At 38.8% G+C, this 12,481-nt stretch overlaps 1 protein-coding gene across 1 annotated transcript in view; it reads right to left on the bottom strand.

Moving 5' to 3' along the window:
* PGK1 (phosphoglycerate kinase 1) overlaps positions 1-12,481 on the bottom strand; it is a 31,139-nt gene continuing 18,658 nt past the window's right edge. Inside the window, exons 7-11 of the mRNA XM_006051528.3 lie at positions 3,010-3,124; positions 2,583-2,762; positions 1,234-1,411; positions 870-968; positions 1-483 (exon numbers count right to left, since the gene is read on the bottom strand). Coding sequence (XP_006051590.1) covers positions 443-483; positions 870-968; positions 1,234-1,411; positions 2,583-2,762; positions 3,010-3,124 — 613 coding nt within the window. The 3' untranslated portion in view covers positions 1-442. The remainder of the gene's footprint in view (positions 484-869; positions 969-1,233; positions 1,412-2,582; positions 2,763-3,009; positions 3,125-12,481) is intronic.

Raw genomic sequence — 12,481 nt, 5'->3', positions numbered from 1 at the left:
TCCAGTTTCAATGGATCTTTTTATTTAATATATCATCAACTTCATCTCCCTCCGTACCAATAATTGGAATTTCATCTTGTTTTCATGCTGAGTGGTAAAGCAATGACAAAGCTAATCAGAATAAGCTACTTCAGAAAGAGAACTAAGCTAACACAGCCCACTTTGTTTTAACAGGCATAATATAAATATATGTACTCTAGAATGCACAACAGTTTAGTCTCTAAGAAATTCAAATGGGATCTTGAAGAATGTAGGCAATTCCCAGGTACAGCAAAGATGAGCTGAGATGTTCTGCAACTGTTTGAGGGTTCCTGGCACTACATCCCTTGGCTACTAGCTGATTCTTGACAAAGGGGAAGACATTAGCTAATGCCAAGTGGAGATGCAGACAGTGCTATGTTGACTTAGGGGCTATGCACAGGAACCAGAAGGCAGAAAAGTACTAAACACTGCTGAGAGCATCCACTCCAGGAAGGACTTTACCTGTTTTTGAGAGAACACACACACACACAAACACACACACACGGTCAGCATTACTATAAGATCCACTAAGCCAGATCTGTTCCCTCCTATCTTCCTAATAACATAGCAGTTCTTCTCTAGGATATATGGCCAGGAGTTGAGTAACTTCTACATTCTGGGCCCCAGGTATACTAGTGTGTAACCTCTTTGAGAATAAAAGTCTTCCCATCTGGCCCTCCCCACATCAAATGGAACCCAGGAGCTTTACTTGACGTTCCTCCATTTGTACTGCCCATGACTTCTAATGACAACACTACCACCTACTGTCTCCACCCCATTCTACTTAACTCTTACTGCATAAACCCTGTCATTCCTCCAAATAAGCCAAAAACATTAAAGATCCTCACCTTCCAGGAGCTCTAAACTGGCACCACCCCCAGTGCTCACATGACTGACTTTATCCTCCGTGTTCCATTTGGCACAGCAAGTAGCAGTGTCTCCACCACCTGTTGAACAAAAGCCAAATAAAAAGGAGAAAGGAGAGAAGAGAAAAAAGACTGGCACCAAAATTACAAGGCACTGTGTTCTCAAGCCCAAAAGGTAGCTGATAACCCCCCAACTCCATCTCATTTAGAGGTTTCTCCATGAATCATATACCCACTTAGCTCTCAAGATCCACCCAGCACCAAGGAACCCAGGAAAAGTTAATTATTTCTCCTCTACTTTCCTCTGATCTGCTAGCTCACATGGCATTAGCTTTGTACCCTTTACCTATGATGGTGATGCAGCCCCTGGAAGTGGCTTTCACCACCTCATCCATAAGGGCTTTGGTTCCTCGGGCAAAAGCTTCCCATTCAAATACACCCACAGGTCCATTCCACACGATCTGCTTAGCCCGAGCAACAGCCTCAGCATACTTCTTACTGCTCTCAGGACCACAGTCCAAGCCCTAAGAGGCAGATTTAAAAAGAGAGGATGAGCTACCAAGAAAAGCTACTTAGAGGAGCAAATACCACACCTCCACCAAAACCAGAACTCAAGGCTGAATACCAGAGTGTCTTCTAGAACTAAAAGATACAAGATACATTTCATTCTTTAAAATTACAAACTTGTTCATATCCTTTATGGAAGATCAAGTCTAAGGGAAAACCTCAAAAGTTATTTGATAAAAACATTTTTAGCCACATTATTTTATGACTGTAACTAGCTCAGTGGTTTTCAACTAGGGTCAATTCCACCCCTCCCTAGGGAACATATGGTAATATCTCAACATTTTTGGCTATCATGATTTAGAGGTGGTAGAGTTGCTACTTAGTATCTAGTGGGCAAACAGTCCTTAAACATTCTACAATGCAACAACAGCCCTCCATAACTAAAACTACCTGAGATGTCAATAGTGCCGAGGTTGAAAAACACTAAACTAGATCAGTGGTTCTCAAACCTTGTGGTGCATCAGAATCACTAGGATGGCTTGTTAAAGCACAAATTTCTGGGCCCTACTCCCAGAGTTTCTGCTTCAGCGGGTTGGGAGAAGGGGGCAGGAATTTGCAGTTTTTAACAAGCTTCAAAATGATGCTGCTGTTCTTGGAACCACACTTAAAGCCACATGCCTAACAAAAGGACAGTGACTATGCAAAGTAGTATGTCAACATTAACAATTTTCTACAGATATTAGAACGATAACAAATGGAGAGTACTACAATCAACTATTTAAATAAGTCCTTAATATACACATAGATTTTTCCCTGCTTGTAATAATCGTACTACCTTAATGTTTTCATATACAAAAAAATTCTTATACAGGGTTCTAGGCAGAAATAATAATATTTAATCCAACAGAACAGCCCAAACTATGAAAGTACATAGCATCATCCACAGCAATCAGTTAAGTACTTAATAAACATTAAATAGATGAAGAAACAAAAAGCAGTTTTGCCCTCACTTTTCAAATGAAAAGTCTTAGCAGCAATCTGATACCACTGCTTTTGCCCCATGGACTCTCCCTGAAGGAAGGGCTCACTGCCATATTTGGAGCACTTCCTTTAATTTTTTATTGGTTGAATGAATGATACCAAAATGTATTTGTCCACTCATAACTACCAACCACCCAAGTGACTCACCATCCAGCCAGCAGGTATGCCAGAGGCCACAGTGGCTTGGCCAGTCTTGGCATTCTCATCAAACTTATCAGCAGTGACAAAGTCAACAGGCAAAGTAATCTTCACGCCATTCTTGTCAGCTTTGGACATCAGGTCTTTGACAATCTTGGATCCCTCTTCATCAAACAAAGAAGTGCCAATCTATATAGAGAAGTCAAGATGATGAAGGTCAGCCTATATACTAAGAATGTGGTTACCTCACAAAGCAGACAGTATGAAATATAGCACAATATAAAGGAATAATTCTAAGACAAAAGAAAAACAACTTGCAAAATAAATAAAAATGGAGTTTTTAGGGCTCATGCCATAAGCTAATTTCCTTTTTAAATTTACATAACCTATTTCTCATGGAGAGCTATTTCACATCTACTTGGCATCGGTTTCCTACCTCCATGTTGTTGAGCACCTTAAGGAAGGTAAAGGCCATTCCACCACCAATAATCATTTCATTGACTTTGTCCAGCATATTACTGATCAGCTGGATCTTGTCTGCAACTTTAGCTCTGGAAGGGAAAGCAAGAATCATCACCAAAAGAACAAAGGACTAAAGAGCTGGTATTACACAAAGCCTGAGGTTTTATATCAAGGGACAGGAACAGAGAAATGTCCCACAGAGTGAGAAAAGTACTGGCTCTCAGCCTGGTGCTCTGTGAAGACCTATGGGGTGGGATGGGGGTGGTGGGATGAAGTCTCAAGAGGGAAGGGATATATATATATATACTTATAGCTGATTCATGTTGTTGTACAGCAGAAACCAACACTGTTAAGCAATTATCCTCCAATTAAACATTAAAAAAATATTTTTTAAAAAGTACTGGCTAGCTTTGCCCTATGTTTCCCCAACACCAAAAAGCCAATCCATTACTAAGAAATCTTTTTAAGGTGTGGCTCTTGGCCAAGAAGGGCTTAGAAGACTTGCAATCATCTAAAGAAATCACAAGTTCCAAATAAATCTGTTTTGTCCCTCTTATTCCCCCAACATCAAAGGTCAAGACCGGTAATTATACTTGAGAAAGACTGCTAATTGTGGGATCCCTAAGCTCACTGAGAACTGTCCTAACTCTAAAGCAGGTATCAAATTACATACCAAACAAATATATACTGAGCAAAAATAGACAAGATATTCACACTCTTAGGTCCATGTTTAGTTGCTGGAACATTTGCTTTATGGCATTCATTATTCTATTGGACCACTTGATTCAACACATTGGTTGTGGGACTTCCCTGGTAGTCCAGTGCCTAAGACTTTGCCTTCCAATGCAGGGGGTGTGGGTTTGATCCCTGGTCAGGGATCTAATATCCCACATGCCTCATTACCAAAAAAACAAAATGTAAAACAGAAGTAATGGTGTAATAAATTCAATAAAGACTTTAAAAATGGTCCACATCAAAAAAAATCTTAAAAAACACTGAGTACTTACTCTGTGCCAAGCACTGTTCTAGGTCTTTAAGAAACATAAACATCGAGGAGGAGCCAAGATGGCGGAGGAGTAGGACGGGGAGAACACTTTCTCCCCCACCAATTCATCACAAGAGCATTTAAACGTCGAGTAAATTCCACAAAACAACTTCTGAATGCCGGCAGAGGACATCAGGCACCCAGAAAAGCAACCCAACTCTTCGAAAGGAGGTAGGAAAAAATATAAAAGACAAAAAAAGAGACAAAAGAGGGAGGGACGGAGTTCCGTCCCGGGAAGGGAGTCTTAAAAAGAGAGAAGTTTCCAAACACCAGGAAACCTTCTCACTGCCGAATCTGTGCCGAGCTTTGGAAGCACAGAGGGCAACATAAAAGGGAGAAAAAAAATAAACAAACAATTAAAAATCGCAGATTGTGAGCCCTACGGTAACTCCCCCAGTGGAGAAGCAGCGCAGACGCCTGCACACAGCATTAGCAAGCGGGGGCTGGGCAGGGAAGCGCGGCGCAGGCTGTGTCCCTTAGAGTAAGAATCCGCCCGAATGTCCTGAGCGCTATCTGAGCAAAATAATTTGGGCTAGCAAACCAGACTGTGGGATATCTACCACGCGAAAAGCCAGCCCTAACCTAAGACACCGCCAGGCCCTCGCACAGAACAAAGGACTGAACAGAGATAGCCGGTTGCAGACCTTCCCCCTCCGGTGACAGGCAGCCAGAGCCGTAAGGGGGCAATCGCAGCCCAAGAGAGACACTATCTATAAAACTGTAAGCAGGCTTCTTTGCTAACTAAAACTTCTTGGGGGTTTGGACGGTCAACATCTGCCTGAGAAGGTGGGCCGGTTTTACACCCGAGTGGCGGGGAGGTAATAAGTCGCAGCATTGGTGCCCACCAAACACATCACCTGAGCTGCTCGGATCTGGGAAGAGCACAAAACGCAGGCCCAACCGAGTCTGCCTCTGAGGACTACCCGAGTGCCTGAACCTGAGCGGCTTGGACCTGGGAGCTCAGCCCAGGGCCGGCCTCTGATTGTTCCCGGCGGAACAACCTAGAGCCTGAGCAGTCTGGGCAGGGAGGCTACACGCGCCGTGAGCGGGGGCAGACCCAGTGTGGCTGAGGCACTGCGAGCGCACGCCAGTGTTATCTGTTTGCAGCATCCCTCCCTCCCTCCCCACAGCGCGGCTGAACAAGTGAGCCTAAATAAAATAAAAAAATAGTGTCCTCCACCGTCCCCTTTGTGTCAGGGCGGGAACCAGACACTGAAGACACCAGCAAACAGAAGAAGCTATAACAGAGGGAAACGCCTTGGAAGCTACAGGCCATAGATTAAAACCCTGTGGTTACTACGGACTACATAGGCTCTTGAGAAATATAAGTCAGACCAAGGAACTAGCCAAAAATGAACTGAACCCACAATACTCACAACAAAACCAGAGAAAGACCTAGATATATTTTTACTATTTTTACGATCAATCTTTCTTTTTTCTTTTTTTTTTAATTAAAAAAAATTTTTTTAACTCCTCTATTGTCCTTTAATTTTCACTTTTATAACTATTACTTTGCAAAAAAACAAAAGACCCTATTTTTTTTTCTTCTTCAGCAAACTTCATATATATATTTTATAATTTTTTGACCGTGTTTTGTTTTGTTTTGTTTTGTTTTTCTTCTTTTCTTTAACATTGTATTTTTGAAATTCCAAACTCTACTCTAGATTTTTAATTTTACCCTTTTGGTATATGTTATCAATTTTGTACATATAGTTTTTTGCATAATTTCTGTGACTTTTTTTTTTCTCTGTTTCTTTCTCTTCTTCTTTTGTATAACATCGTATATCTGCAATTCCAAACTCTACTCAAGATTTTTAATTTATGCTTTTTGGTATTTGATATCAATTTTGTACCTGTATTTTCTTTATAATTTTTGCGACATTGTTTTTGTTGGTTTGTTTGTTTTCTCTCTTATTTTTCTTCTTCTTTTTTTAACATTGTATTTTTGAAATTCCAAACTCTACTCTAGATTTTTCACTTTTGCTTTTTGGTATTAGTTATCAATTTTGTACCTGTAGTTTTTTTATAATTTTCGCGACCTTGTTTGTTTTTCTTTGTTCGTTTTTTCTCTCTTTCTTTTCCTTCTTCTTTTCTTTAACATCGTATTTTTGAAATTCCAAACTCTACTCTAGATTTTTAATTTTAGCCTTTTGGTATATGTTATCAATTTTGTACATATAGTTTTTTTTTATAACTTCTGTGACTTTTTTTTTCTTTCCTTTTTTCCCCTTTCTTTCTCTTCTTCTTTTATATAGCATCATACATCTGCAATTCCAAACTCTACTCAAGATTTTTAATTTATACTTTTTGGCATTTGATATCAATTTTGTACCTGTATTTTCTTTATAATTTTTGCAACATTGTTTTTGTTGGTTTGTTTGTTTTCTCTCTTTATTTTTCTTCTTCTTTTTTTTTAACAATGTATTTTTGAAATTCCAAACTCTACTCTAGATTTTTAATTTTTGCTTTTTGGTATTAGTTATCAATTTTGTACCTGTAGTTTCTTTATAATTTTCGCAACCTTGTTTGTTTTTCTTTGTTCGTTTTTTCTCTCTTTCTTTTCCTTCTTCTTTTCATTAACATCGCATTTTTGAAATTCCAAACTCTACTCTAGATTTTTAATTTTTGCATTTATGTATTTGTTACCAATTTTGTACCTTTAAGAACCCAATCTTCAGGACCCATTTTTCACTACAGAACGAGATTACTGGCTTGACTGCTCTCTCTCCCTTTGGACTCTCCTTTTTCTCCACCAGGTCGCCTGTATCTCCTCCCTAACCCCTCTCTACTCTACCCAACTCTGTTAATTTCTGTGTGTTCCAGACGGTGGAGAACACTTAGGGAACTGATTACTGGCTGGATCTGTCTCCCTCCTTTTCATTTCCCCCTTTTATCCTTCTGGCCACCTCTGTCTCCTGCCTCCTTCTTCTCTTCTCTGTATAACTCCGTGAACATCTCTGAGCGGTCCAGTTGTGGAGTGCACATAAGGAAGTGACTACTAGCTAGCCCACCCTCTCCACTATTGATTCCACCTCATCTCATTTGGGTCACCTCTAACTCCCTCCTCCCACTTCTCTTCTCCATGTAACGCTGTGAACCTCTCTGAGTGACCCTCACAGTAGAGAAACTTTTCATCTTTAACGTAGATGTTTTATCAATGGTGCTGTATAGAAGGAGAAGTTTTGAAACTACTGTAAAAATAAGACCGATAACTGGAAGTAGGAGGCTTAAGTCCAAACCCTGACTCCAGGGAACTCCTGACTCCAAGGAACATTAATTGACAGGAGCTCATCAAACGCCTCCATATCGACACTGAAACCAAGCACCACACAAGGGCCAACAAGTTCCAGGGCAAGACATACCAAGCAAATTCTCCAGCAACAAAGGAACACAGCCCTGAGCTTCAAGATACAGGCTGCCCAAAGTCACCTCAAAACCATAGACATCTCATAACTCATTACTGGACATTTCATTACACTCCAGAGAGAAGAAATACAGCTCCATCCACCAGAACATCGACACAAGCTTCCCTAACCAGGAAACCGTGACAAGCCACCTGTACAAACCCACACACAGTGAGGAAATGCCACAATAAAGAGAACTCCACAAACTGCCAGAATACAGAAAGGACACCCCAAACTCAGCAATTTAAACAAGATGAAGAGACAGAGGAATAGCCAGCAGATAAGGGAACAGGATAAATGCCCACCAAACCAAACAAAAGAGGAAGAGATAGGGAATCTACCTGATAAAGAATTCCGAATAATGATAGTGAAATTGATCCAAAATCTTGAAATTAAAATGGAATCACAGATAAATAGCCTGTAGGCAAGGGTTGAGAAGATGCAAGAAAGGTTTAACAAGGACTTAGAAGAAATAAAAAGAGTCAATATATAATGAATAATGCAATAAGTGAAATTAAAAACACTCTGGAGGCAACAAATAGTAGAATAACAGAGGCAGAAGATAGGATTAGTGAATTAGAAGATAGAATGGTAGAAATAAATGAATCAGAGAGGATAAAAGAAAAACGAATTAAAAGAAATGAGGACAATCTCAGAGACCTCCAGGACAATATTAAGCGCTACAACATTCGAATCATAGGGGTCCCAGAAGAAGAAGACAAAAAGAAAGACCATGAGAAAATACTTGAGGAGATAATAGTTGAAAACTTCCCTAATATGGGGAAGGAAATAATCACCCAAGTCCAAGAAACCCAGAGAGTCCCAAACAGGATAAACCCAAGGCGAAACACCCCAAGACACATATTAATCAAATTAACAAAGATCAAACACAAAGAACAAATATTAAAAGCAGCAAGGGAAAAACAACAAATAACACACAAGGGATTACCCATAAGGATAACAGCTGATCTTTCAATAGAAACTCTTCAAGCCAGGAGGGAATGGCAAGACATACTTAAAATGATGAAAGAAAATAACCTACAGCCCAGATTAGTGTACCCAGCAAGGATCTCATTCAAGTATGAAGGAGAAATCAAAAGCTTTTCAGACAAGCAAAAGCTGAGAGAATTCTGCACCACCAAATCAGCTCTCCAACAAATACTAAAGGATATTCTCTAGACAGGAAACACAAAAACAGTGTATAAATTCGAACCCAAAACAATAAAGTAAATGGCAACAGGGTCATACTTATCAGTAATTACCTTAAACGTAAATGGGTTGAATGCCCCAACCAAAAGACAAAGACTGGCTGAATGGATACAAAAACAAGACCCCTACATATGTTGTCTACAAGAGACCCACCTCAAAACAGGGGACACATACAGACTGAAAGTGAAGGGCTGGAAAAAGATTTTCCATGCAAATAGGGACCAAAAGAAAGCAGGAGTAGCAATACTCATATCAGATAAAATAGACTTTAAAACAAAGACTGTGAAAAGAGACAAAGATGGTCACTACATAATGATCAAAGGATCAATCCAAGAAGAAGATATAACAATTATAAATATATATGCACCCAACACGGGAGCACCGCAGTATGTAAGACAAATGCTAACAAGTATGAAAGGAGAAATTAACAATAACACAATAATAGTGGGAGACTTTAATACCCCACTCACACCTATGGATAGATCAACTAAACAGAAAATTAACAAGGAAACACAAACTTTAAATGATACAATAGACCAGTTAGACCTAATTGATATCTATAGGACATTTCATCCCAAAACAATGAATTTCACCTTTTTCTCAAGCGCACATGGAACCTTCTCCAGGATAGATCACATCCTGGGCCATTAAGCTAGCCTTGGTAAATTCAAAAAAATAGAAATCAGTCCAAGCATCTTTTCTGACCACAATGCAGTAAGATTAGATCTCAATTACAAGAGAAAAACTATTAAAAATTCCAACATATGGAGGCTGAACAACACGCTGCTGAATAACCAACAAATCACAGAAGAAATCAAAAAAGAAATCAAAATTTGCATAGAAACGAATGAAAATGAAAACACAAAACCCAAAACCTGTGGGACACGGTAAAAGCAGTCCAAAGGGGAAAGTTCATAGCAATACAGGCACACCTCAAGAAACAAGAAAAAAGTCAAATAAATAACCTAACTCTACACCTAAAGCAACTAGAAAAGGAAGAAATGAAGAACCCCAGGGTTAGTAGAAGGAAAGAAATCTTAAAACTTAGAGCAGAAATAAATGCAAAAGAAACAAAAGAGATCATAGCAAAATCAACAAAACCAAAAGCTGGTTTTTGAAAGGATAAATAAAATTGACAAACCATTAGCCAGACTCATCAAGAAACAAAGGGAGAAAAATCAAATCAATAAAATTAGAAATGAAAATGGAGAGATCACAACAGACAACACAGAAATACAAAGGATCATAAGAGACTACTATCAACAATTATATGCCAATAAAATGGACAACAGGGAAGAAATGGACAAATTCTTAGAAAAGTACAACTTTCCAAAACTCGGCCAGGAAGAAATAGAAAATCTTAACAGACCCATCACAAGCACGGAAATTGAAACTGTAATCAAAAATGTTCCAGCAAACAAAAGCCCAGGTCCAGACAGTTTCACAGCTGAATTCTACCAAAAATTTAGAGAAGAGCTAACACCTATCCTGCTCAAACTCTTCCAGAAAATTGCAGAGGATGGTAAACTTCCAAACTCATTCTATGAGGCCACCATCACCCTAATACCAAAACCTGACAAAGATCCCACAAAAAAAGAAAACTACAGGCCAATATCACTGATGAACACAGATGCAAAAATCCTTAACAAAATTCTAGCAATCAGAATCCAACAACACATTAAAAAGATCATACACCATGACCAAGTGGGCTTTATCCCAGGGATGCAAGGATTCTTCAATATCTGCAAATCAATCAATGTAATACACCACATTAACAAATTGAAAAATAAAAACCATATGATTATCTCAATAGATGCAGAGAAAGCCTTTGACAAAATTCAACATCCATTTATGATAAAAACTCTCCAGAAAGCAGGAATAGAAGGAACATACCTCAACATAATAAAAGCTATATATGACAAACCCACAGCAAACATTATCCTCAATGGTGAAAAATTGAAAGCATTTCCTCTAAAGTCAGGAACAAGACAAGGGTGTCCCCTTTCACCACTACTATTCAACATAGTTTTGGAAGTTTTGGCCACAGGCAATCAGAGCAGAAAAAGAAATAAAAGGAATCCAAATTGGAAAAGAAGAAGTAAAGCTCTCACTGTTTGCAGATGACATGATCTTCTACATAGAAAACCCTAAAGACTCCACCAGAAAATTACTAGAACTAATCAATGACTATAGTAAAGTTGCAGGATATAAAATCAACACACAGAAATCACTTGCATTCTTATACACTAATAATGAGAAAACAGAAAGAGAAATTAAGGAAAGAATTCCATTCACCATTGCAACGGAAAGAATAAAATACTTAGGAATATATCTACCTAAAGAAACTAAAGACCTATATATAGAAAACTATAAAACACTGGTGAAAGAAATCAAAGAGGACACTAACAGATGGAGAAATATACCATGTTCATGGATTGGAAGAATCAATATAGTGAAAATGAGTATACTGCCCAAAGCAATCTATAGATTCAATGCAATCCCTATCAAGCTACCAACAGCATTCTTCACAGAGCTAGAACAAATAATTTCACAATTTGTATGGAAATACAAAAAACCTCGAATAGCCAAAGCTATCTTGAGAAAGAAGAATGGAACTGGAGGAATCAACCTACCTGACTTCAGGCTCTACTACAAAGCCACAGTCATCAAGACAGTATGGTACTGGCACAAAGACAGAAATATAGATCAATGGAACAAAATAGAAAGCCCAGAGATTAATCCACGCACATATGGACACCTTATCTTTGACAAAGGAGGCAAGAATATACAATGGATTAAAGACAATCTCTTTAACAAGTGGTGCTAGGAAAACTGGTCAACCACTTGTAAAAGAATGAAACTAGAACACTTTCTAACACCATACACAAAAATAAACTCAAAATGGATTAAAGATCTCAACGTAAGACCAGAAACTATAAAACTCCTAGAGGAGAACATAGGCAAAACACTCTCTGACATACATCACAGCAGGATCCTCTATGACCCACCTCCCAGAATATTGGAAATAAAAGCAAAAATAAACAAATGGGACCTAATTAACCTTAAAAGCTTCTGCACATCAAAGGAAACTATTAGCAAGGTGAAAAGACAGCCTTCAGAATGGGAGAAGATAATAGCAAATGAAGCAACTGACAAACAACTAATCTCGAGAATATACAAGCAACTCCTACAGCTCAACTCCAGAAAAATAAATGACCCAATCAAAAAATGGGCCAAAGAACTAAATAGACATTTCTCCAAAGAAGACATACAGATGGCTAACAAACACATGAAAAGATGCTCAACATCACTCATTATCAGAGAAATGCAAATCAAAACCACTATGAGGTACCATTTCACACCAGTCAGAATGGCTGCGATCCAAAAGTCTACAAGTAATAAATGCTGGAGAGGGTGTGGAGAAAAGGGAACCCTCTTACACTGTTGGTGGGAATGCAAACTAGTACAGCCACTATGGAGAACAGTGTGGAGATTCCTTAAAAAACTGGAAATAGAACTGCCTTATGATCCAGCAATCCCACTGCTGGGCATACACACTGAGGAAACCAGAAGGGAAAGAGACATGTGTACCCCAGTGTTCATCGCAGCACTGTTTATAATAGCCAGGACATGGAAGCAACCTAGATGTCCATCAGCAGATGAATGGATAAGAAAGCTGTGGTACATATACACAATGGAGTATTACTCAGCCATTAAAAAGAATACATTTGAATCAGTGCTAATGAGGTGGATGAAACTGGAGCCTATTATACAGAGTGAAATAAGCC

The sequence above is a fragment of the Bubalus bubalis genome, chromosome X, assembly GCF_019923935.1.
Source record: "Bubalus bubalis isolate 160015118507 breed Murrah chromosome X, NDDB_SH_1, whole genome shotgun sequence".
Classification (NCBI taxonomy): Eukaryota; Metazoa; Chordata; class Mammalia; order Artiodactyla; family Bovidae; genus Bubalus; species Bubalus bubalis.
Note: the sequence above shows the minus strand (reverse complement) of the source record. Positions and strands in the feature narration are given on the sequence as shown.